The sequence below is a fragment of the Perca fluviatilis genome, chromosome 18 (assembly GCF_010015445.1).
Source record: "Perca fluviatilis chromosome 18, GENO_Pfluv_1.0, whole genome shotgun sequence".
Classification (NCBI taxonomy): domain Eukaryota; kingdom Metazoa; phylum Chordata; class Actinopteri; order Perciformes; family Percidae; genus Perca; species Perca fluviatilis.
In genome coordinates this window covers 17,568,657-17,596,496 of record NC_053129.1, presented here as the reverse complement: position 1 = coordinate 17,596,496, position 27,840 = coordinate 17,568,657, and the positions used below count along the sequence as shown (strand labels likewise).

The window sequence follows — 27,840 nt, the reverse complement described above, 5'->3', positions numbered from 1 at the left end:
ATCACTCTATTTGAGGCCGGCCAATAGTTTCCCCACAAACAGATCCCACACACACACACACACACACACACACACACACACACACACAAACGTCACAGTGATTGTTGTGTAAAGCTGCTGACGCATGGAGGGGTGTAAAGTCCTTTCTACACTTATGTAGGACATTGGGCAGGGGTCAGTAGCCCAAACTCCTTCCAACCAGAACTAGTAAATGTATACCAGATCTTCATTTTTTTTTTTTTTTTTTTTTAGTTTACTTTATAACTTACTAATAAATGCTTTGATGTCATTATTTTATAGGGACTCTCCTGGACTGAACTGGAAATGTCAAGAAAAGATTATGTAACAATCATCTGTCATCACATTTCAGACTAAAGAAAAAATCAATAAAAGCAATTTCACGTACATGTAGTCCATTTATCAATTATTACAAACAAGGTTATAAGGTGTAATAAAGTTAAACTTTTATTGCAAACCAAACATGGTCACATAAATCTTAAACAATTTTACAATTTACAGTACATTTAACATGAATTGTTACATATACATATTTAGGCATACCTTTAGTCATTTCTTGTTCAATATACATTAAATCTAGTACACATAACTCCAAATATACAAACAAACTTAAATACCGTCAAACTGCATTACAGCAATATTAAAATGGAATGTTCAGTTTCGATGTTGTCGGCTTACTATTGTGAGACGAATGGAAGACTACTGTATATGAGGGGGACACAGTTGGCAAGCAGAACTACACAAACATCACTCTCTTTCTCACCTAGCAGCTGTGCTCTCTCTTTCTCTCTCTCTATCACCACTATTGTTGTATGTGCAAATGAAGATATGAAACATCGTTTGAGTTTCTTTACGTCCCGCGTGTTAAAGCCAGAACAGGTGTGTTAATTTGGTGCTACGTCGTTCCTCTCAAAACAGCTGCTCTCCCTAAAATGAGCTAAATGAAACGCGGTGACCTTAAGGTTGACGCAGAGAAACCCAAAAGATGTGAGTTCTGATGGAGAGAAAAAAATAAAAGGCACCTTTGAGAGAAACATTTTTTATCATCCCCCTCTGTAACATTCAGCATCACATGACTCCCTTGTTCAACCACACAGACAGTAAGTAAATAATAAAAAACTAAAGCACCAAAATAAATGTCATCTCCAAGCTACTTATTCAAACACAACAGGTAGGTCCCCTGTGGGTTGTTAGACAGAAACACAAAAGAGGGAAGATGATTCGCTACATCGATGAAGATGGAAATCCTTGTCAGGGCTGGTACGGTACGGTCCAGCCTTCCTCTTTTGAGAAAAGGTGGAAGTTGGTGTGTGTGCTTGTCAGTTGTGGCTTTAGGGTCGAGGGAGGCTATAAAGCTGCCTGAGCTGTGTGCAAAGGACCTCCACTATCAGGTAAGAGATGGGCAATTGAGGGCTGCAGAGCGTCTCTGTCTGTTGTGGAAGGTTGAAGTATTTGTGTGTTGGTAAATCAGGGTAAGATGGAGGATTACAAACCCCAATGAATCATCTCATCATGGCAGGCTTCCTCTCGTAGCAAGTCTTCTTTCAAGAGTTGGAGAGATCATGGCAAGTACACACGTTTAAATTCTTTGCAGATGCAGAGTTGTTGCAGGCATTGCTTCGGGATTGTCCATCATCCCGACGGGAAATGTAATGTGGGGTCAAGATGCAAGTCCATGGACACGCCACAGTTCTTGTAAGTCTGAACTGGAGTCCATTGAGTGCCTGTGTTTAAATACTATAGATAAGAGTCCATAGACGGGGCATAGGAGAAGCCCACAAAGGCCTCAGCAGCCTCTTTGATGCTGGCTGTGGCGAGCGCGCTGTCTGGGGAACAACCAATGGAGTTGGGCACCGGCTCGTCTGTGAACTCTGGATCAAAGTGCCGCAGGTCGTTGGGTCCCGTCTGGGAAGGAGGAAGGAGGGAAAGAGAGGATTAGTCAGGCTGTAGAATACCTTGCCATAATTGGAAATGTTTTAAACCTCAGCGAGGATGTTCCAGGCTCTTGGTCTAGTTCTATAAATGTAAATACTGAGGACTAGGACATGAGCAAGTCTCCTGTAGAAAATCACAAGTCTGCCATAATCAGCACTTATTGGGGTATTAAAAAGGAACGTACCACGTTGGGGTTGAAGGGAGGGGTGATCTTTTTGGCATTGAGGTCATCCCAGTTGATGGGGGAGAAGAACATGTGGTTCTTAATTTCAATCTGTGAAGAGACAAAAAAGACAAATAATTAAACAATGTCCTTTAATGTACATAATATGTTAATATGCATACAGATATACACACATACGATCGACATGATCAAACACTTACAAAGTCGTCTGTGCAGCCCAGCCTCTTGGTTCGGTCCTTCTGCAGAAGGCCCTCCAGCAAGTGTCTGGCTGCATTGGAAATGTTGGGTTTCAACTGCAGCGGCTTGTTCAATATGTTGTCATACATTTCTGCTGTGTTGCGGCTGTAGAACGGAGGCTGGGGAGGGACAAAAATAACTGATTATCATCTTGGCAACAATAAGGAGCGAGAAATCCACATGACGAACACTGATTGCATCATTTTAAATCAGTATAACTCAATGCAATATAATTCAATATTATCAGATATATTTCTGACAAGAAAACATTAAGGGTGGGGTGTAACTTTACTATAAAAGCATGTAAGGTGAATGTGAATGTTACTCACCAAGCCATAGAGCATCTCATAGAGAACAGCTCCTAAACACCACCAGTCTACCGTCCTGTCATACGGCTGCTTGTGTAGAACCTCAGGAGCTAAATACTGTAGAGAGAAATGGTAAGTTACAGTACTGAATATAAGTTTTTATGACTATGAATATGACTTTTATTAGTGCTGTTTCCGAATCACCGGATGTTTTGTCCTTACCTCTGGCGTACCGCAGAAGGTCGACGTGGTCCCGTTGGGTTCAATGTTCTCCTTGCACAGGCCGAAATCTGTAAGAATGATGTGTCCCTGTGAGTCCAGCAGGATGTTCTCTGGCTTCAGGTCTCTGTAAACTATGTTGAGGGAGTGGAGGTAGCCCAGTGCGCTGCCGATCTCTGCCGCGTAGAACCTGGCTCTGGGCTCGAGGAAGCAGCGCTCTCTCTGTAGATGGTAGAACAGCTGGAAGACAGAGAAAAAGAGTGTTTTGAGTAACAAAACCTTAAAATGTCTTGATTATGTCATAGATTATCCACAAAATGACATGAGCAGAGATAGGAAATTAGAAGACTAACGATAAAACAGACAAATACAGAGACAAAGAGGAAATCGGATGGGAGGAAATAAAGAGGCAGGAAGGCGGCAGCTTAAAAAGTTTGACAAGGGAAGAGAGATGGGACGAGGGCCAGAGGTGGGGAGTGAGAGAGCAGCAGGATAGAGGGGGAAAAGAGGAGAAGAAAAGAGAAAGGGGAGAAGGAGAGTAAATGCTTCCTGTTTCTCAATGAGGCCCATATATTATCAACACTGTCTTTGCTTGTCCAACAATCGCAGGAAATTAACTCGATTAGACACACACTGAGTCTGAATGGTGCCGCTAATTTTGGCCCCAAGTCTGTCCCACTGTCCCAACCCACCACATGATTTCCTGAGAGGTGTTTCCTTTAAAGAAAGACAGAGAGCGGCAGCTTCTGTTCTGCTTCTCATGACAGGATATCCCCTCTGTCTGTCTGTGTTTCTGCCTCATCTTGCACTATATTATTATTCCTCCAACTATGTCCATCTTTAAAATGTCCTCCTAGGCCATTCGTTTATCTTTAGCTCCTTCTTTAAATAGCTCAGCTTCTCCCTTCTCTTATATCATCTCTGCTTCATGTCCTCAACTTTTTCTGGCAGCAGTTCAGCCGGTAACTCACCTCTCCTCCATTGATGTAGTCCAAGATGAAGTAGAGTTTGTCCGCTGTTTGGAAAGAGTAGTGCAGGCCCACCAAGAACGGGTGCTTGACATTCTTTAGCAGTACATTCCTCTCTGACATGATGTGTTTCTCCTGAGGAATACAAAGAGCATGCTGTTAGAGGGGTTGACACTTTGTGTTGCATGCGTACTTTCGGTATGTCGGCATGCACATTTACCTCCTTCTTCTTGAGGATGGCCTTTTTCTGTAGGACTTTGACTGCGTAAAACTCGTCATCTGCACGATGGCGTGCGAGCAAGACCTTGCCAAAGCTGCCCTTGCCGATCACTTTGAGGAAGTGGAAGTCGCTGGGTTTGGCCGAGGGGTTGGAGGATGGACCGAGGTTGATCTGTTGGGATGGACTAGGCTGTGAGAGGAGATGAGGAAGTTATAACCACATTATGAACCCCAAGATGTATGGTAAACATGCAAACAGAGGATATGTGTGTGTATCTCTGCATACGGTGAAATGTAAGCAAAGGTAAAAGCACACATTAAACTGTTTAATGCAAATATACTTACAGGAGGAGAGGGGTTTGTGTTCATGAGCTCAGCATCCTGAGGGGGACTCAAGTTCAGAATAGACTGGACTTCAGGGCTGAAAAAAAAAACACAAAAATTTCAAACTCATTTAACAAAGTATCTAAAGTATCCAGATTTTTTTTTCAGTGTGAATCAGCTGATCTGGGAGTCACATTAAGTCACAAAGCTTCCCCAGGGGACATATAACTGGCATGTCTGGTTGTTTCCCAATGTTTGTCCTCCAGTGAAAGCAGAACAATAACATGAGTCAGATGGTACTCACTGCTTGCAGGCGTAGGAGTTTGTGGCAAGCCTCTGAATGAAGTCGTTCAGACCCATTCTCCTCTGTTTCATAAAAGCTGCAACACGAGAGAGAGAAAAATGTTTAGATTTTTAAATTAAAAAAACAAACAAAAAGATGTCCATTCATGAAGAATCAGCTTTAAATATCCAGTTATGATTCCGTACCAGTGACTAATGCCACTAGCCCTTTAGATTTGGAGTAAGTCAGGACAGACTTTTCTGTCTCTGTCTTGATCGTCATGATGTGATGAGTTGAACGGCAGCTCTGTACTCATCAACTGCCTGTCAGCTAAAATATAACTATCATGCCTTTGGCTCTTGTTTTATAACAGACAGGGGAGGAGGGAGGAGCTTCCCTCCCACACACCCCCTTGGTGGGCGTGATAGGCCTACTCTACTCTCCTTTCAGCTAAATGGACCGTGAGAAGACGATCGACCCCCTTCTCGACCAATAAGAGGCCGTTGCGCTCCTTGCGCGTCATAGCCGCACCTCAAGAGGTGCTTGCGTCAAAAACATAGGAAAAAAGGGGGAAAAAAGTTCTTTACCACAACTCACTGAAAGGTCGATCTGTACTATTTGCACATATGTTTGTTCAACACCATGGCAACTTTTCACACAGTCTGAACTTATCACAAAGAAAGCAACACTTCAATCTACACTAAGCTGCGAAAACAAATCCTATAGGCTAATGACATCCAGATGTGTCCACTAACGGTGTCCCTTAATCTTATTCTGTACTCTTACAGAATAAACTGCAAATTGTACAAACATGTGAACACTAGTAATTGAAACTAGAGAGTTCATGAGATTCAGGATTATTCTCCAAGCTCCTGAATAGTTTTTATTACAGTGTATCCATGTTCCCCGCCTAGCCCCCACTGAGATTGCAACTTGGTCCTGTACAAATAATCGGATATAGCCTCTTAACTAGGCCTATCAGCTTTACCTTTTGGCTGCTTCTCAATTAAAACGGCCGGGGGTGACGCAGGTTCCCTCGGTATACAAAAGGAGGGAGAGCCTAAGCTGAGCCGAGGGAGGCCCGATGCCAAGAAAATGCCGCTGCTAGTGGAAAAGTACAGACTGAGAAACTCCTGAATAGCCTACATCCAACTCAAACAAGAGAAAAAAACACAGATCGGCAAGCCTTTCAGAAGAAGCCAAAATACTTCAATGTGATGATCAGAATGGAATTATGTTGAAAAATGCCACTCTTTTTGCGTTTTATGCGTTGGCACACATGAGACCAGACGGGCTCAGTTAGGTACAGTTATGTAAGACACCTGGTTCAAGTTTAACCAACATGCATGGGTGGAATGAAAGTATGAAAGACGATATCACCTATGAAAGGCCAAACCCATTTTATTGATAATAACCGTGCATAAAAAGGAAGAAGACAGAAACGCAAGATTTTACTTATTCAACTGTAATTAGGCTACTAATATATAATTCACAGTCTTGCGTAAAAACATCAAAACACGCTGTAATTTCGCAGGCACTTGGTTTCTTAGTAGCCTGAAAAGACATATGAACTTTAGTTTCCAGACAATACAAACAAACCTATCAGATCTGAAGGAGTTCTCATTTCTCTGCCTGCAGCGCTCAGCGTTCAACAAGTTGCAAAAGAGAGTTGCCAAGGTTTCTCTGGCGCTTTCGACAGAAGCTCCTTATCAGCGAGCCTTAATGTCCATAGATAGCATCATACATCTAGGTCACGCGATTATGGGGTGATAGGAGCACCCCCCCCGCCCCCAAGTAGGCTATGTCTGCCTGTGCTTTCTTCCCGACCACAGACGATCCTGACACAAAAAGTAGACCGCAGCAATACCATTAATTCCCACAACACAGACCTACAGTTCCCTACAGGAGCATTATAGGAATATTATGGCGATGGTTTCCGAATGGAGAAACCCATCGCTGTTGGTTTAAAATGAATAACGTTACAGCCTACTTACACGTCAAAGCGGCTGTTTTGTCTTTCATAGGGATGCTTTATTTTCCGAATCACAAGACGGAGAGCAGACTTCAGGGTCCTCGGCAGGCATGCAATCGAACTACACTGCATTCCTCTTCTTTGAGATTTTCATCCAGAAGATTTTTTCCCTTTCTTTTCAGGGCGGAGACGTCCCGCCTCTGTTTCCTTCCACTCTACAGTTTGGTGTTTGATGCATGCTGAATGAGTTTCCCTCGGGGGGGAGGGGCTTCAAATGGTCATAAGCTCCTACTTTAGAGTTCAGCCATTACAAATATAGACCTCACTTCTATTTACTGTAATTAAAAATCGAACAAAAGGATTAAATAATGCATTTATTCATTTAGATCTGCAGTTGCTTTCACCTGCAGCGAAATGGATAGAACGGTATTTAAACCCATGAAACGGATGTTTGTTTTTTTATCCAAATAAAAGGAGAAACAGAATCAATCTGCAACTATGTTTATTTACACAGCTGGTCCCATGCACTATCAATATATCACTAACACCATTAGGTGTTGACACATTTTTCTAGCTTAGCACCTCCTCAATTATTTGCATTCCATTTGAAACCACACTTTTCTTTATTTGTAATCTTTCACATAAAGACAAACACTTGCTTATAGTAAAATGCTGAATGCAAACATTTGGTTTACATACTGTAAATGTAACCTTGAAGGCAGTTTTTATTTTTTCCAACACAGCCTGCTAGCTCAGGTCATTCACCCGCTGAGCTCAGAATTAAAAAGTCACCCGGATTTGGAAATTCACTGAGTTCACATTCATTCGAAGTTTGGAGCTGCCAACAAGTTAAGGCCACATTAAATACTCTTGATGCATTGCTATCCTAACTACTGTATGTTGTGCATGAGTGTACACGTAGGATAATGTTTTGCAGAGTTTTGTCTTTGGGAGTGAGTGAAAGAGTAGAGAACAGAGAGAATAAATGAGAGTAAACAGATGTGAGGACACCAGTGGTGGACAGGTGATGCAGTAAGGAAAACATCCTGGAAATGTGGATCAGACGAAGAATACAGAGATGAGACACTACCAGTGACCTTCCAGTCACTTATTTAACTGAGAGCAAGGGACTGTGTGTGGAAAGGTATGCTTTGATGTGTAAGGGTGAGAAAGAAAGTGTGTTCTTTTGCACTTGACCCGCAGCCTCTTTCAGAGAAAATCATTGTGTTTATTGTGCAAGTGTGACTCTGCAGTTTTTAAATATAGCCTCTACTTTTTACTGCTGTCTCAGTTTCTCTCTTAACTCAGGTCAAATATATTATTAATAAGCCCCCCATAGCCACCTGATGACACACACACACACACACACAAACACACACACACACACACACACACACACACACACACACACACACACACACACACACACACACACACACACACACACACACACACACACACTCTCTCTCACTCTTGCTAAAACAGAGAGAGAGGGAGAGGGGGAGAAAGGGCACATCAGGTACTTCCTAAAATCCCTCAAGGTGTCCAACACGCCCCTCGCTCACTGCACCAACAACAATTTAGCGCTAGATATTTCTCCCTGAGACAGCACAGGTTGCCAGCCTTCAACATGCATCCAATCCCCAATATCACACCATTGAACACTACAGCAGCAGTCCACATGGGACCTAAACCGACATCTCTCATCAGCACTTGAAAGCATCTCACGTCAAACAAGCGAGACCTTGAACATCAAATGCTGCTTTCTCAAAAACTACGAAAAGCATTGACCTTGATAACTTGACACAGATGTACAAACATTAGAATGGTTTTAAAGTCTGAATGATGAACAGCTACTTTGCATTATTATCCAACAAATAAGAACTAAAACATGTAACAGGAGAGGATTAAAAGTGACGATGAAGAAGACGTTACCTCCGAGCACTGATCTTGTGTCTGCATCTGTGGTCATAGCCCAGAGTTGAATGAAATGAGGAGGAGGTGTAGAGAGAAGATCAGGAGAGAGGAAGGAAGAAAAAAAAAAAAAAAAAAAAGAGAGAGAGAGAGAGAGAGAGAGAGCAATACTAACAATAAGTTCACTCAGTGTTTTTCCTATCTGGCCCTCTTTCCCTCAAGAGGAGGCTCCACAATACTCAAGCTGTGTTGATTGCCTTTCTGTGTGTGTTAGTAGCCTATGTTATGTAACCCACTAGTGCCACTGTCACTGATGCCAAAGTCTTGACACACACACACACACGCACGCACGCACGCATGCATGCACCCCCCCCCACACACACACACACTTAGGGGGCCATTTCGTGAAAGGACAGGAAGAAGTTCGCTGCAGTGCCAGAGTGGTTGAGGTGCAGGATATCAGAGTTGTAATATAAACACACACAGTCCCTCAGCCAACCCACCTACAGTATACCCATACACAGAGAGCCCCATATGCCCATATTCACACTGTCTCCTGACAGATGCCATCCATCATTTAAATCCTTTCCTCTCTTTCATCCTCCCATCTCTCCAATCTTGTAACACCGACTCCCTGTGCCGGAGATGATGAGGCTGTCCGTGGCTACAGTTGATCTGGCGTTGAATGTGAATGAGCCTTGATGCTGAGGAACCAAATGACACCGTTACATAAAGACCTCGGCTATTCAGAGAGGACAGCTTGGCTTTTGTTTTGGAACTGGTGTGTGTGGAGTGTTTGGCTAGCTATACAAAAAGTAAATGGCCTACTTATGCCTTTAGCTAGTGAGACGATTGAGACTCCCCTCTGTTTGAATTTTGATATTCTTTGGCTTGTGTGATTGTCTCTGTTAGAAATGTCCGCTGGTCATTGGTGTGTTCGGTAACACTTTATTTTGTAGGTCACAGACTTCTTTGATTTCCTTGAAATAAATTAATATGTAACTGTCAATTGTTAGGGTGTTCCAGGAAAGGATCATGTGATTTGGAGCACAATACCAATTACTTAACATACCATATAGTCAGTGCACAGCAGGTCAGCTAAACATTCAAAAATGTACAATACAATTATTACCTTATATGAAGAATAAATAATCAAGGAATGGCTGTTTACCTGGGTTATACTCATAATGGAGAAGTTATTTTAAGGATATTAACAGCTGCTTATGAACTCAACACAACTGTTTCACATTACCGTAATAAATACATAAATACTACAGACCCATTGCTCTGACCTCTGTGGTTATGAAGTCTTTTGAGCGCCTTGTTCTGGCTCACCTCAAAACCCTCACTAACCCACTCCTGGACCCCCTACAGTTCGTAGAGCCTATAGAGCCAATAGGTCTGTAGAAGAGGCAGTCAACACGGCTCTTCGTTTTATCCTCCGGCACCTGGACTCCTCAGGATCCCACGCCAGGATCCTGTTTGTGGACTTCAGCTCTGCCTTCAACACCATCCTCCTGGCTCTGCTACAGCACAAGCTGACCCAGCTGCATGTGCCTGACTCCACCAGCAGGTGGATCACAGACTTCCTGTCTAAACAGGAAGCAGTGTGTGAAGCTGGGGAAACACATCAGTGACTCTCTGGTCATCAGCACTGGTTAAATGTATCCCCTCTGCTCTTCTCCCTGTACACCAACACTGCACCTCCAGTCACCAGTCCATCAAGCTCCTGACGTTCGCGGATAACTCATTGGACTCATCTCTGGTGGGGAGTCCACCTCCAGGTGGGAGATTGACCACCTGGTGACCTGGTGCAATCAGAACAACCTGGAGCTAAACACTCTGAAGACAGTGGAGATGGTTGTGGACTTTAGAAAGGACGCAGTCACACCCGATCCCATCACCTTTGGTGACTCCACAATGTAAATAAGGTGCCAGAGTGCATGAAAGAAATCATCAAAAGAAAGTGCCAGGGGATGATTCGGGACTTTCTGCTAAGGTCCTAATGTCCTCAAATTCTTGAAACATCCCTGGGTATGTACACATTTGACCTGTGCGGGGCTGCTGCCACTGGATTTGCCTCTTGGCGAAGATAAGTGAGGACAGCAAATGTCAAATTTTGAAAAATGGAAGGATGAATTTGATAAATGTTTATTTACTGGCCCCTGCTTGGCATCCTCTCGAAATGCAAAATGTGTCCCTCGGACAAAGTAAGTTGAGTTTTTTGCCGTAGGCCATCAGGATGTCCAAAAGGGATAACATTTTTGCAAGGAGAGGATTTTGTGGTTGATCCACATTTTTTAGTGGCCCATATGAGGGCAAGGATTTGGCTTTTGGATTAAGGCTAGAATTAGGTAGAGGTTGTGATGGTCAAAGGTAGATTTAGGGGACAGAGATTATATAATTGGCAGCCCTGGCTCTGAATACAGTACACACACCTAAATTTGTCAGACTGTAAATCTTCAGGGTATAATGGCAACAAACATGTTCAGACAATCTTCAGAACTGTCTCTGGTTTGGGAGTGCCTGAATGGAAATGTAAAGTATATGCACATGTTTGTGTTGTGTTTGTGAATAGGTGCGTGTGTAGGTTTGTATGTTTTCCTGTGTGAAGTGCAGGTTGACACAGGTGAGCGATGTGTCATGAATGGTGGAGGAAAAAAGTAAATAGCTGTAATGTTGATATTATTTTTGCATTACTGAGAACAAAAGTGTTATGTTTGAGAACACACACACACACACACACACACTGGCTTTGCACTCACATATAAACCTGTTGGCATATCAGGAAGAAGAGCACTATAAGTCAGTAAGTGTACATTTTGATTAACTGCTTAAAAGCAAGTTGACGAACATGCTCTTTGGTAATTACAGTAAGACCACAGAGAAAGAACGCCCAGTTTGTTCCTCTGTGAAATGTTACTGTCAGAACTCTACTCAACATAATTATTATTGTATTGCATTTAACCCTGGCTCTCCAGCATTGCTCTCTACTGCTCCCTCAGTCACACACATCATATGTGACAAACTCCAACTTGTAAGTGCTTCGAATGCTGCTAACCGCTGTTCTTGGAACGACAGGGTGTAGCTGCATCACGGCCGAAGCCAAAGGAACAGCTTGTCACCAGGTTGGCTAATTACTCGGATGTCTATCCCTGTGCTGAAAACTCCCATAATAAACAGGCAGACAGTTACTCCCAGTAAAAAAACATTTTCATCAGAGGGGTTCTTGTCACATTTCTCTCTCTGGGGATGTTCCAGCAGGCAGCAGGTACCAGCAGATCTGCCACAAAGTTGTGGTATTGCAGTTGCACAGTGTGATAAGAGGTGGTGGAAAGTAACTAAGTACATTTAGATTACTTCTGTACTTTAGTAATTTGAGGCACTTGTTCTTTGAGTATTTCTACTTCATGTTCCTATACTTTATACATATTTAGTTACTACTGCTACAGGTAAAGACTTTACACACAAAATACTTACACATTAATTCAGTAATATTAATCCAATGATATACTATGTAATATAGCACATAGCACATGGTTTTTCAGAATTATGAGTATTTTTTCCTTTGATGCTTTACAGTTTTTTTCGATTGCTAAACGTCAGTGGGCACAACTGAAGTCACATGTGCAAAACTCAAACTACAGTCTGCACTACCAACAGTCACCTGAACTAAACAGTTCACATCACCTGCAAAACTCATTCAAAGCAACACAACTCTTTACACACTTCTCAAAACAGGCTCGGTGCAGCCAAACACTATGAACAGTCCTCACTGAGATAACACACACTGTCACTCAGAACACACTAACAGTAAACACACTAGCATCAAAAACCAATACAGAAATTACAAACGTTTCATCTTTACAGTTTGAACGATTTGAGTGACTTCACACTACTCAATAGTTTCTTCAAAGAAAAGATATAGATTTTATAATACACCAATTTGTACGTAAGGTAAACAAGAAAGAATGAAAATTAGCAGTTTGCTTCAATATAGTATTTTGTCTCTAGTAGTTTATGGAATTACTGGAAAGGTGCATAACAGTAACAAAGAACAGTGTGACTAATCCTGCCTCTCTCCAGCATCATGCGGCAAGTTTTCTTCATCACATTGGATGTCTGCATCATCTCTAAATACAAATGAATGTGGAGTTTCCATTGCTTTCACCTCCATTACTTTCTGAAAAACAGTAGGAACAGTTTTACTATTGTAAAGATATAGTGTTTTTCACTTTTTTTTATAGCTGTGTACATAACTTCAGACATCTTACCTGGACATATTGGTATCTTTGCTCTTTTACCTGTTTCTCTCAAACGGTACAGTGTATAATTGTTTCATTCTTATTTGGTGTTTGTATACAAAAAAGGCTTTCTGAGCTTTCTCTATATAAGGACCATATATGTTCACTAACTAGTCTAAAACAAGACACCTGCTTAGACTTTCAGCTAAAATTCCAATCAGCAGTGTTTGAAATGCACCAGACTAAAATCTATTCTGTTTTGAATGTGTGGTTAACAGTTTTGACAGCAGTGTGTTAGCATTTGAACAAAGTGCTGTAAATCTACAGTGTTGTGCATGTTGTGGTTAAAGTCATGGGATACGTGTGTAGAGTTTTGAAAACTGTGTTCAAGCAATGAAAAACGAACTAGAGTTTGGTCCACATGAACTGCTGCTGTGCAGACTGTAGTTAGAGTTTTGCACATATAACTCCAGTTGTGCCCACTGTCGTTTAGCAATAAAAAAAAGGTACATTTTACTAATAATGCTTATGTACTTTTACTTAAGGGACATTTTCAGCATATCTACTTTATATATTTTATATCGCAGTATTGATACTTTTACTTAGGTAAAGAAGTAACTTTGACTACAAAGGAAAATATATATAATAATCACAATATTTAATAATAGAATACATAATGTTATAGCAATGCACTACAAATTAGAATATGTAAAATTTTAGTTTTCATCTGCTAATTATGATGTAAAAATTCAAGAATTCATAAAGTTTTATCCAAAGGTGAAAGAAAAGTTAAAGTTTGTTGGTAAAAAATTATGTAATGGTGAGCTGAAACACACATGAACATGAGAAGAGCCCATGCACGTTTCCCAGCAAATTTCCATTTCCCTCTAACCCTGTGACCAAACCAGTGTTTCTGCTGCAGCGAGTGCCAAAGGTGTGGAAAAGGTCACTGTCATGTGTATGATGATCAGCGCTCAGTATTGTGTCTGTAACTACTGTTTTACTCTCCAAGCCGGTTTCCACAAAACACCAAAATAGTAATTTTGGTTTATGAACAACAGTTATCATCCTGGGAGTTTAGAGGTTGGATTAGAGAGCCAAGTTGAATAAGGTCATGTTACACTGTGTGTGTGTGTGTGTGTGTGTGTGTGTGTGTGTGTGTGTGTGTGTGTGTGTGTGTGTGTGTGTGTGTGTGTGTGTGTGTGTGTGTGTGTGTGTGTGTAAAATCATTTTGCTCCCACAGCCATTAGGTTTGGAAGAACGGTAGGAGATTATTTTGAAATGGTTGGGAAAATAAGAAAACCTGCAGATAATAAAGAGAAATTACCCAGGACTGAATGGCAAGGGATGATGGAGAGAGATAACAGAGGAATGAGAGTCACAGTGTCAAAGACGGATGGGAAAGAAGGAGAGACGGGAGGAAGTGGAAGAATACAAAAACAACGGGCTTAGTTGCCGGGGACTTACTGTTGTCGCCAGGGCAACAGTAGCTGTCTGGGTCTGACTCATTGTGGTAGTACAGGTCCATCGCCTGGGGGAGAAATATGGCATTAATTAGTAAAAACAAATTGAATACTTATATGACAAAAACATGCAAATAAAAGTACAGTAGATGCACTCACACTGCCATTAGAGATTCAGACTGTGGATTTAGTTCCATAGCAATCAAATAATTTCCTTAAAGTTTAAGTCATGTATTCATCAATGAATGACCTGACATTGTTGTGTACAACCCTGCAAATCCAGTTTTGGCAATTTTCTTGTTTCAATTCAGTTGAATGATAATAGGTGTTCTTCACCTTGTGAAAACTGTACAGCCCTTATAACATTCTTGTAAGTCCTCATTAGATAAATAAATAAAAGAAATAGGCTTGCCAAGCTACAATCTCTCAGTAGTTCCCAACCTGGGGGTTGGGCTGAACTGAACACAGGTTAACATGCAAATAACATGCTGTGAGAAGGGGTCACAAGAAAACATTGGTTGAAAGGTAGGGATGTAACGATACACTCAACTCACGATTCGATACGATTCACGATTTTAAGTTCACGATACCATTTTCTTACGATTTTTTAACAGAATGAACTGCAGACAAATGACTCAGAAATATTACTTCATATAAACTGTGCAAAACAACACGTGTCCTCTTATCAAAGGTTAAACTAAAATTGTATTTTATCTTAAATAACAAATATTAAATTAAAAGAAATGGATTTTTAAGTGACCGTTCAGTGGGTAGAGCAGGTGCACATAAACACACGCACACACACATATATATATATATATACACACACACATACATATATATATATATATATATATATACACACACACACATTTATACACACACACATATATATATATATACATACACACACACGCATATATATATACACACACATATATAAATATATATATATATATATATACACACACACATACATATATATACACACACACATATACACACACATATTATATATATATATATAACAAATAAAGTAAGAAGACGTAGTAATGTCTGAAGTCAAAGTAGATTACACCCTAGGTCGTTTCAAAATTGCATCGCGATTCATTTTTTATCTCAACCGGTGGTAATCTTTACACATTTAGATCGATTTTTAACCGATTCACGATGCATCCTTACATCCCTATTGAAAGGGTTACAACCCAAAAGGTTTGGTAACCACTGATCTAAGCTGCTTTTCTAAGCTCTTGAAAAGAGTGACTCTAAGAGATGTGACATCAACATCAGCTCTCTTAATCAGCATTTCTAAAACCACAGTTCTGACCCAGACTTGTTCGTGCTCCAGTTTCAGTTGGTTCCCCGCATGACGTGTTTTAATGAGGCTGGGTTTCCAGGGTGAGACTGCATTAAATCACTTGAGTCCTGTGCTGAAAGCGGTGGGAAACCTCTGCTCTAACAACATGACGACACAGTGTTATTGTGCTTAAGTGAGACTAAATGCCAGGATGAAAAGAAGATGAACTGCTTTTGACAGCTGGGCTAAGTTCACTGTGCAATATCTTTAAACTGTTTATAGAGACAGAAGAGAGTCTCAAATGTATCTCTTTAATAAAAGACAGACCAGTGGTGGAAGTGGTCAGCAAAATGTTCGTAAAGTAGTAAGTAAAAGTATTCATTCTGCAGATTTTCTTTACTGTTGGGACTGGCCCCCTTCAAAGGCTCACAAGATAAATCTCGAAGGAAAGAAAAATAAAAAATAAGGGTCTGCTACACAAATCTGAATTCACGATTTGGGAGGTTTAGAGGGGAAACTGACAGCAACTCATACACAAAAGGCCTCAACAATACACTGTTTTTGTAAGATGCCAAACGCCATACAGGCTGGGAACCACTGGTTTAATCTTTAACAAGGCATTTCATTCTATAAACTTTCCAAATAATGTTTTATATAAAATTGAAATCTGAAAACTAGTAACAAGCACTTGAGTAGATGTGCTAAGTTCATTTTCACCACTGCATGTAGTGCAGTGGTGAAAAGTGCTGCATACACCACATGTATGTCTTTGTGTTTGAGTGTTGACCTTTGGCATGCTCCATTTGATTATAAAAGTCAATACATTGCTCTATATACGTGGAAGGTTGAATGATTTAGAAATGTGCATGTAAACACTCCTGAATGTGCACAACAGCAACTACTTTGAGTCAGTCCCACTTATTCTTTTCACATACAATACCAGTATAATTGGCAGCTTTTGCATCTCAGGACATTTCCATGAAGCTGACTGTGAAATACCATCTTAGCCTAGTTTGCTGTTCCAGGTTACAGCTCTGAAAACTTAGCCCTGCTCTCAGTATTCTGCCATGGGTGTTTTCTGAGAACAAGACAAGCTGAGGCATGTGTGTGTGCGAGTGAGTGTGTTTGTGTTTGTGTGTGTGTGTGTGAGTTGTCTTAATCTTATCACTTTGTGTATTCATTCAGAGGTATCTGTAGTCACGCTGGTCTCTCTGAAGTCAACAATCACTTCACCATTCATGCCCCTTTCTCCTTGGATTTGCCTCTCATGCACATTCCCTCTCTTTCTTCGGGGTTGTTTATTGATTCATTATAGGATTTGATGGAGTCGTATCCATAGTGATGGTGAATCTAGGCTTTCCGTTCATTAATATTTCATCGCAGATTTATGTTTCTGAAAGAAGACAGAAAGTTTGGGTTGTTCAAGCAGTGGCAAAGAGAGCCAGGGAGGAATATTTATTTTCTGTGTGAGTGTCAAGGAGAGGTAGAGGCTTGGCTGTGAGTCATAACATAAAGCACATTTAACAACAAAAGGGCTAGAAATACGATGCTGTTTTAGCATCGTATATCTTCTTTTTTTTTTTTTTTAATAAGAAATCAGTAGTAGTAGTACAGTCCCTCCAGAAAAACGCGATTATGCAATCGCATAATTCAATGCATAGCTAATCAGCCCAAGTCCGCATATTCATGCGGGGGCCGCATTTTTTTCAAATATGCCGCACTTTCGCCGCATAAATTGCCAATTTCTGTGCAAAATATGCGGTGCTTGCATGATTTCATAATCCCCGCATATTCGTTGCAAAAAAGTCACATATAAGTTGAAAACATTTTGTTTACTTCACACAAGAGCAGCCATTTTCCCCTGTTGCCATGGGAACATTATGAAGTGACGTAATTACGCGACGTGAACATCATCGAAAAGCAGGTGTTGGAGGTTGATACTTTGAGTCTCTTAAGTTGGTATCCAATAAGAAAGCTATCTTAATATCTGATGTTTACACAAATTTCTTTGTTTAAGTGCTCCTGCTGTCTATATTATTAACGATTTTTGAAAGTCTGTCTCTTTTGTATCTTTTATTTCCCTCTGTTTAGACTATTACTTTTATTTTTACTTTAATATTATATTATTTGTATATATTTTTGTATCTTATTTGTTTACTTATTGCAATGACTGAATATCTGTAAACTATTTTTGGAAATTAAGTTTAAAAAAAGCAGGGTGTTGGGGAATCACTTTTTCTTCTCTTTTTCATCAAACCGCATTTTTTGCAAGTTCCCGCAATTTCATCGCATAAAATTGCCTAAATATCCCGCATATTCCATCGCATTTTTTAAGAAAATGTGCCACATAATCAAGGATTTTTGCCCGCAACAATCACAAAAAACCTTTTCTGGAAGGACTGGTAGTAGTAGGTGTTATCATATCAACTGAGAAAACACAGTGTCTTCAACACAATCAATTTCATTGCACATTGCTAACATCTATTGTATAATATGACAAAGACTGAGGATTACCTGAAATCCATCAAGGACACCTGGAAGTCCCCTGCTTTGGAATCAACTGATTAATGCAATCAAATTAGTGTTTCCTACCCGTAATTTAATTAGCTGTAGGCTAACTTGCCTGTGTACGTTGGCGTGGCTGCCAGGTATCCTCCAGGGCGTAGCTGATGTAGGGCCCACTGCAGATGGAGCACTCCAGCATGACAGGGCTGGCTAGGAGGGGCGAGGTGTGGATCCCCCAGGACTGACAACCGCCCAGGTGGACGTCTGACTCTGCTTCCTTCTGCTTGCCTGTACCGTCGGTGTGATGGCGGGCCAGCATCTTCCACTTCCTGACCTGTAAGTGAAGATAAGTGAAGGTGTTTTTGCAATGGCCCGAAAAAGTTTTAAACCAATTATGTGGAATGAAAGCAACATTTAAGACCAGCTAACAGCTCTAGTCAACTCCTTCACTTTATGAGTAAAATATATTCGGGTCACATTTGCATTGCACAGGAGGCAGTGAGTGAGTTAGTCTCAGCTTTAGCAGTAATCTCCTCTCGTGTGACAGCTGCAGTGACACACTCTCCTGAGGATTTTTCATCACAAACACCTCTTCACAATCATTTAGCATGTGGCAGGCAACACTGACTGAATACATGTCATGGGCATGAACCACAAATACCCATCAAGCACACATACACAGGAGAGAAAAGGTGCGAGAGAGAAAAATAAGATACATGGGATAAATGGCAGCCATGGTCAAGGTGCACATAGCTCTTGAGGAAACCAAATTGTTTCGGTGGATGTGTCATTGACCCAAAATGGCTGTTATGTAAGGTAAAGTGTGTCCTTGGCACAGAGAGCCAACATGTTTAGTCATTGCAGCCATTTCAAATAAGTCTTATCAAGGCCTCTATCAGTGGCTGCTGGCCTCAACTTGGCATGGGGAACTGTGTGTGAGTGAAATTATGTGTTTGTGGATTAGAGTCCAAACCTTGCAGCTCTACCCGTGTGTGAATGGTTGCTCCCTTGACTATATTTATAGCTCAGGGCTGGAAGGACAGAATGTATCCAAACAATTACTGAGGGTGTCAAATACAATATGATACCATTCTGTCATAATGCTCTGTGTGTGTGTGTGTGTGTGTGTGTGTGTGTGTGTGTGTGTGTGTGTGTGTGTGTGTGTGTGTAGGACTGCCTCTATCCGTATGTAGTGAAATTATTGTCAATTTTGTCAAAGTTGAGAAAATTGTCTTGAATCAATACATATGACTATTAAAGTGTTAAAGAAATAGTTCCACTTTGTTTGGGAAATACGTGTATTCGCTTTCTGAGTTACACAAAGTCACTACAGCCAGCAGCCGGTTAGCTTAGCTTAGCACAAAGACTGGAAACAGTGGGAAACAGCTACTATGGCTCTGTCCGACTTTAACAAAATCTGCTTTCTAGCAGCTCTGAAATTCACTAATTACAATTTCATATCTTGTTGGTTTAATCTGTATAAAAACGTTCCATCTTGCATACTAATTCCAATACATTTGTATGTATATGTGAACTAAGTACATACAGTATTACATGTGTATTGCCAGCTACATATTATAAACACAAGAAGTCTTGGACAGAGAGGAGGTATCTGTTTTCTCTATGCAGCATTTCATTATAGTTGTGTACTGTATGTACAGACCCATCTGATCCTTATTAGGCTGAACTGTACAGTACATGTTAATCATGCAAATGATCCTTTTTTGTATGGCCTCTTCCTGAACCCTGTTCCAGATAAAGTAGTACCATGCATTCTTTCAGTGGTATATGTACTGATAGAACACATATGTGCATGCTATCTCCAGACTCCTCTTTCTCCCAAGCCCTTTCCATGCCCTTTGACCTGGTTTAGTGCTGCGGCTCTTTAAGACATTGGTCCTGCTGTTAGTTTGGTTTCATAAGGCCTCTCTTGTAAGATCTGTCCTTTCACCTCATAAACTCAGGATGTAATTTAGTTCAAGGAAATGCTCAGACTAAGGCCAGGATGTACACATCAACCACAAAGTCCCACAAATCAAGAAAAAGAAACGTCATGCACACTACACCAGACTTAAACAGACCCCTTTCTTCTGCCTCCTCCTCACTAACCTCTTTAACAGCCCTTGGCCTGTGTTCAATACACATCATCTTTGAAAAACAACAGTGTCTCAGTCACTGACAAAGTTATGTAAACACGTTGCCTTTAGATTTGCCCTTTACTCTCATACAGTTGATCTAGACATAAAATACAGTACTGTATGATGAAGCTGCAACTGAAAACACTGTTGTCGTGAACATTACCGTAACCACATAACTCACACTTACCACAACACTCAGTGTACCGCAAACACATATAACAATAAACATATGCATAATGTATCAGGAAAGTTTCCGCATAAAGTCTCTTCATAGGGGTAACATTCTGTTTTTGTTGAGACTGTTAGAGGTGTTCATTTATTTATTTAGCATTTTTAGGACTGTGTTGTAGTACAAACTGGAGTAGTGGCTTTGAAAGAATAAGCTGCAGGGAGGTTCTAATGAAAGACACTATTGAGTTGCATTATGGGAGTTGTAAGATACTGTATTGCATGTCTTTTTGCGAATTCCACAACTGTATGGAAGTGCAATACTAAATTCCCCCTTTAAGTATTACTGTCTCAGTAATCTGACTTCTCAGTCAGAAATAATTTGTATTAACTTATCTCTATTATCCGTTACGTTTAACAGTAAAGGCAGGCATGATACTAAGGTGAGAGTTAAGGTTACAAAGTTAGCTTTGAGCTTGAAATTTGATTGCTTGGCCTGTTCACTTTACAACTAAAAAGTTGGTCAGTGGTAAAGCACTGGCAATGCCAGTTATGGGGCCGATAATTATGGTTGATAAGTGGCTAGCACCTGCTATACCATGCAGTGCCTGGTGATAATCATTGGACGTTAAGCAGTAGACTGATATAAGTCCACAATAAGATATTAAAAGAGACTCAAGTATAACTAATTAATAAGTTGATATTAAGTTTAGTTTTAAAATTGGACAGTCCATATACATTTAAAAAAGAATAAATAAAAGCTTACATATACTGCTAATCAGTGCTCAATATGACTAAATTCTGTAGATCCTTTTATAACTACAGTCAGATAGAAAAACACAATGACATAGAGGTACTGTGGTCACAAATTGATCAACAGTGACCGAAAGATATTAAATATATTTGCTGAACCAACCAATCTGACTTCTAAGCCTCTCTAAAGTAGTATTTACTATTTGCTGTTTTGCATTTCTGTTATTCTGTCCATCCAATACAAGCTATACCTCCACCTAAGGCCTTTGTACGATACAAAGTAGATAAGGCTAGCGTTTATAGTAGTGTTATTAGAAAGCTTATGGCCCTCTTTACTGGTAACTCTCTTTTTGCCTCACCCTGCTTATCCCTTCCTGTCCTCTACCAGCTCTCCTCTAACAAGCTGTGTGATGTCCCACATATGTCTGAGCATCAAAGAGTAATGAAATGAGGGGATGGCGAGAGAGCATAGGTGGGGGGAATTATAAAGTAAAAGGGAATGAGGTGCGAGCGGAGATATGGAGACAAAGAAAAATATGTTTGAAAGACAAAAGATAAACAGAGAGAATGAGAGTGTGAGATAGTCTGACATAAGCTATCCCATTCCCTGTCAGAGATAATACTTGCTTATTAACACCAAGTTCACTGCTCTTTCTTCTTCTTTTCTTTCCCCCGATTCTTCTGTTCCTAGATCGCAAACAGGTTTTTAAAAAGAATGGGAGGGGGGGAGAGATTAAGTCTCAGAAATACTGTCCAGAGCCAGGGAGAGAGAGAAAGAGAGAGAGAGAGTGAACCTAAAAAATTAGATAGAGTATCTGAGAAACAAGACAGCAGGATAGAGAGTACTGTAATGTTATTGTTAAACAGGGGAACAGGCCAAGGGGTAAGTTTGGGATTTCAAGATTGGGATATTGACCCTAAGCTGCTTTGCGGCCATTTTCACCCTCTGGTATCACATTCTGACTCTTTTCAGCCTCAAATCCTGGGAAGCTCTGAAGTCTTTCAACCCTGACTTCCTGGCAAACACTAATATTCATGGTCATCCACTGTGCCTTAATCCCTGCCATTTATCTTGGAAATTAAAAAGCTGCCCTCACCCTGGACTTTCTTTTTCCATTTGTGCTGAAGGTACAGTCACCAAAGCGATCAATTTGATAGTTGTGGAGACCTTTCACTCAAAACCACACATGTCAACTTGCTGGTGGTGCTAGATGAAAAGTCAGGGGATCACCAAAGTCAGTGGGATAGATGACCTAAAGCATGTATGGTTACTTCTGCAATTGGATATCAGTGCTAACTGTCCATTCAAAACAAAATGGGTTTCACAGCATGCCAATACACTCATTTTGCATCTGGACTGTGAATGTTAGATTATTTCCCATTTTGCTGTTGCATGACATTGGATTTAGTTCATGGATCTTAAGGATGTAGCACCACAAAACCAAAATGATGTATTAAGGTTGACCTTAACTGGAAATAATAATAATACCAATAGGTCTGAGCCTTTTACAGCACAACAAAATGTGGTATGTAGCCTAGTAATAAAGCACAACTACAATAGTTTTTTGTGCAATAGTTATACCATGAGTAAGCTAAGCATATTGTCCAAGTGAAAGAAGATCAGGTCAACTCTGAGCTTGTCGAGTGCGAGCCATAAGCCCTGAAACCTCAGTGCACTAAGCAGTTTCAATAGAGCTGAGTGTGTGAATGGAAGAAAATAATGTTACACTGCATAGTCAGGGTGCTGCTGAGCCTCTGTGGCGCAGCAGTTTCTTGGCATTAGCTCTGGAAAATCAAAATGGAATATGGGATTAGCTGGGTTTTCAGGGTAGATTAGAACAACAATAATTCCCAAATTCCCTCACAATGAGACACGCAAGGTGGGTCAAGGTCAGCTGAGAGAAATAGGGATGGAGGGAGATAGGAAGGAGACGGGGGGGCATGAGGGAGGAGTATAGATGCTGGTGGATCCCCCAAATACAGGGGAATTTAGCCACAGGAGGTGTAGAAACTGATTCAGAATTTGTCACCGGTCTTTTGAGTCTTGTGAACATTCAAGTCACTGATTATGCATTGAATATATACATAATAGTTTGTTTTATATCAATTAATATACCAAACCATCAACTATTATCAGTTGTCTTGATCATTTAACCTCTTTCAACCCGTTCTCACTCCCAACTGGTAAAATACGGACGTGTGGTCAGTGGCTCTCAGCATCAGATACGACGCAATAAGCATCCCTCAGCGTGTGTATGGAACGCACCAGGCAGAGCAGCACCTCCGCGGTGCGTTAAGATGACATAGTATTAAGAGTGACAACGGTAGCATGTAGTATGAAAGCCCGAAATTCCCCGTAGGGAGGTTGGTTGGGGTGGTGGATAGGTCAAACAACGCAGGACTTTCACCCCAGAGACCGGGGTTTGTTTCCCGCGTGTCACTGAAACGTTTATTTTATAACCCCCACCCACGATCTTAACCTAAACCCAACTGTCCCGTTCTTGTCCCACGTGTCACGTAAACGTACCTTTTATAAACCCACCCACGATCTTTTCCTAAACCTAACTGCGTCAATAGTGACGACAATAGTCCTGACCCAGCGTGTTTAGATAAAGCCTGTTTAGATATGATGCTAAAGGAGACTTTTAGCGTCAATAAGAACGCCAAAGGCACCTGACCAAGCGTCAGTATTTTACGCAATAGGAGGAAGAATGTGTTGCCCCTTTTTTCAAGCACCGAAACCAAAAATTTAAAAATAAAATTAAAAAATAAACCTGTGTGACTTCTTTACAACCACTTCCCTCACATTTTACCACACAGTCATGCAGTCATGCAGATGTATATCTCGCTCTACATACGCCAAATGACTTTGTTATCTGTATCAAACCAGACACAGATTAGTCAGGATGGCTAACAAACAACCTGCTCTCCTTTTCCTTCTTCAGCTATCCGCTAGCTTGCTATAGCTATGGTTGGGTAAAACACAAGTTAATTCACACATCCCAGTCACGACAAATCCAGGAAACTGCAGCCAAGGTATGAAGTACCTTCTGTATGTATCTCCTTTTTGTGCTTTGGCAGAGAAAGCCTGTATAATGCTGTAGTAGAAACAGAAACAAATGCACTGTCCAATTCTAGGGTGTATACACATACATCCACTGTGAACAATGAAGATAGATCATGCAAGAAAAGCAAGTTTATTACTCCAACCACATTCTTCCACTGCCAAAGCACTTGGCTTTGAAACCAAAGAATTAGCAGTTTGCCATTGCTAAATGTATCCTAAACAGTGGTAGCTTAAATCTGCCTTCCGGACCCTATGAGAGTTTCCTTATTTAAATGCTGCTTAAATATATTTAGATCAGAGGAAAGAAAAACATGAGTCATGACAATAAGGAGGACATTGTATGATGGCAGGACAGTATCAAGGTTGATATAGATAAGGCATGATTTTAATAGTGGCAAAGGGGAGGTTTAACAGACAACCAGCTCTATCAGGTATTGCCAGGAAGACAAGAAGGAGCTGGAAGTTTGCCCAATCAATACAAAATGGCTTTATACCAACGAGCTGGCACCTCACCAGTTTCATTACTAAGCACAGAGTTTGAAAGACTCAGGGGGTTCTGACTTGTGGCATTTATATGGAATGAATATAAATGTGTGCTGAGCTCCATATCAAGGAGAAAAGAAAGTTTTGAGTCAATTAGCCAAACTATTGAAAAGAGTACAAACAGAAGTTTGGAATGACAGGCATTTCTCCCTGGTTTTGGTACTGTACAGTATGCATGACAAGAGGGATACTCTCTGTGTAACTTTGTATATAATTGGACTTGTGGGTTTTTTCCCACAAGAAAATTAATTAATTCCTTCTTATTCTCAATACAAGCTAAATATCGCTTTGACAGTAAAGCAATTCATGGAAAATGCAACTAAAGCTGGAATTCAAGTGAGGTTTTTGGCAAAGGTAACTTGTTTGGGTAGTGAGGACAGGACAAAGTGTTGGTCTTGAGAGACACGGGCAACAAAGTTCACAAGTTCATTAGGTGCACAGTTATCCAATACAACAGCCCAATAAATAATACAGTTTTGCTGAGACTGTATCAGAGAGTCGATAGTCCTTTTGTAGACTGCAGTTTGTGGTGTTGAATTGAATTTCATTCATTCTCAAAGATACTTTTCTAAAATTGACCTAAATATTGATGAGAAACCACCAACTCAGCCACACATTAATATTTTTCCAGTGTTCACAGCTGTTGGAGATGGCCAGAGTCCAGAGTTCGTGTCCTTGCCTCGAAAGTGTCAGCAGAGTGCCAGTTAAAGGTCACCAATGAAGTGGTGCAACCTTTGAATTTGACACACAAGTCATTAACCATTAGCTCTGTTAAGAAGTGATCTACTGCCTCTTAGAATGCACAAGTTAGACACTTCAAAGATAAGACTACTTCAAGAACCAAAGTCTGGAGTTCAAAGTCCAACAGAAATGTGTTCTCACAGTAGAAAACCTCATTGCACCATAAAAGTGGTTAATCTTTTTCTAAGAAGATGATGTTAAGAGCCATAAGTTGGCCAAAGTTGTGGGCATTTTTACTTCTAAAATCGCCCTGTCATCCGATTAAACACCTGAAATGTATTTGCACTTGTCATTGACTCACAGTCTCACTTGACAGGATCTTTGATGAAATCACACCACCATCAACTGCCTCCTCCCGTTCTCATTCACTGCCTCAGACATGATGCATTAGCATTCGTGGAACAGAGCTTTAGCCTGCAGGGCCTTGTCACTGCTGAGGGAGAACAAGAGAGGTGGATTTGTCACAGGTCGTCTCCCTCTGTTTTGACACCGTGGAGAACGATCCGTTACAGCCAAATTCCACATGAGAAGCACGCTCTTGAAAACACCACTGATCATCTGAGCCGGGTGTTTTTTTTTTAACTGTGAGGACAAAGGTTCAGAATGATCAAGCTTTTAGTTCCAGCTGACTCTAACAAAACATTAACAAGATGAGCCCACCTCACCGAGAAATGAGGTTTCTAGAAATTCATATGCAGTTTTTCACCCTCTGCTTTGCTACCACTTTCAGCTAAGATCTAATCAATAGTTGACGACATTCACAAGCTGCATGGCTGTAGATAAAAATCACTGTTCTTCTTAGACACGCTTGGCTTCTCTCATCTTCTTTGATTTCTTCAACCCTCCGTCTTTTTCATTCACTTCCTGCCTTCCTTCCTCCTGCTCTCTCTCTGTCTATCAAACAAATATGACCATGTGACGGGTTAGGCCTTTCTGGGTAAAGTTGGTGTTTAAACCATAGTGACTACACTGACTTATTAACAACACTATCACCTGATCCATTCCCAGAATAGGCCATAAGGAAATGGAAATAATGCCATAAGCAACTTAGGTAATGGCTATGACATTATATACAGTAATACATCATGTTTAAATATAATATAAAAGAGTGATTTTGCTGTTTTGTTAATACATCAATTGTTGTTCTCTTTGTATGAGACTTGATTAGAAGTTCCTGTAGTGCTCTAAAGCGTTACTAGAGTAAGATTCTAAAAAAAAGTATTGAAACTGTGTAACAAGAGAGATAACATGCCAGGACAACCAGAGGTCAGCAAAAGTTCATGTTCTTTTCATTTTTGATTAAGTCTTCATCAAGAACAGTACAGTGTTACATTAGCTTAGCGCGTGTGTGTGTGTGTGTGTGGTATCTGACAGTCTGTTGTTGCGTACACAGGACAGTACAGGACGTCCTTATCAGGAGGATTTATGCTTTTGAATTCTGGTCATGCTCAGGCAGTGGGGCAGATGCTCTGACCTCATCCTCTCTCTTCTAATAAAACTGTCCTCTAAGCTCCTCTCATCTCTCTCTCTCTCTATCTATCTATCTATATATATATATATATATATATATATATATCACTGCTGTTTCTTGTGTTTATGTCTCTCCCCTCAGCTCCACTAATCATTTCCCTCTCCATCTATAATTGTTTAACCTTTGTCCAATTTTAATTCTAATTTCTTTACCTGTCTTTCCTCCTACAGTAAAACTTATTTGCTCTGTAGTTATCACCCCATGGAAAAAGAAACGCAGGCGCCATAAATTTATTACACTGATTTCATAATATAATAAGATCAGTGCCATAAAGTTTGTCTACATTTAGCTTTGGCTCTGATAGACTCATCGCAAGCAGCAGCGGGGTCAAGGCTAGGCAAAGCACTGGGTCAAGGCTAAGCCAAGCTACCTGCATTTTAAATGATGATGATGCTTTGTAATTAGAAAAAAAAGCTGCTGTGATGGATTTTCAATGAGGAGGAGATGTTGGGCAATCTGTCAGGGAAGCCTTTTTGGAGGGAAAAGAACACAGAGATTTCCTTATATTAATTGAAATATTGCAGAGTTCATGATTTATTTATTTTTTGCCCTGAAGGGGTTACTGAAAACTTGACTTTCAGTTCATATGGAGCTCCTCTGGCAAACAATTGCATTTTGTGGCCAAGTAACACATTAAAAAGCTTCCGCACTAAATAATAAACTTCTAGATTTACAACAGCATTAACAGTGAAGAATAAAGAGCATCAGATTAGACCATGATAAATGTCCTCTGAGCTTTCCCTTCTGTCTTTGCACACTTAAGAGTAAGCTGTTACTGTCTGGCAACGTCTCTGGCATATGTTCATCTC

General features: G+C 40.6%; 1 protein-coding gene across 4 annotated transcripts in view; it reads right to left on the bottom strand.

Annotated features, from left to right (window-relative positions):
- Positions 1-442: 442 nt before the first annotated feature.
- Positions 443-27,840, bottom strand: part of sgk1 (serum/glucocorticoid regulated kinase 1) — a 35,202-nt gene continuing 7,804 nt past the window's right edge. Inside the window, exons 4-14 of one of the 4 annotated variants that reach the window (XM_039781637.1) lie at positions 18,209-18,424; positions 14,293-14,356; positions 4,717-4,792; positions 4,434-4,509; positions 4,090-4,278; positions 3,873-4,004; positions 2,905-3,141; positions 2,704-2,799; positions 2,338-2,493; positions 2,138-2,227; positions 443-1,923 (exon numbers count right to left, since the gene is read on the bottom strand). In XM_039781637.1, the coding sequence (XP_039637571.1) occupies positions 1,756-1,923; positions 2,138-2,227; positions 2,338-2,493; positions 2,704-2,799; positions 2,905-3,141; positions 3,873-4,004; positions 4,090-4,278; positions 4,434-4,509; positions 4,717-4,792; positions 14,293-14,356; positions 18,209-18,424 (1,500 nt within the window). In that variant the 3' untranslated portion in view covers positions 443-1,755. Of the gene's footprint in view, positions 1,924-2,137; positions 2,228-2,337; positions 2,494-2,703; positions 2,800-2,904; positions 3,142-3,872; positions 4,005-4,089; positions 4,279-4,433; positions 4,510-4,716; positions 4,793-4,901; positions 5,052-6,689; positions 6,919-8,602; positions 8,708-14,292; positions 14,357-18,208; positions 18,425-27,840 lie in introns of those variants that run through there. The other 3 variants (XM_039781639.1, XM_039781640.1, XM_039781638.1) reach the window with 3 other exon arrangements.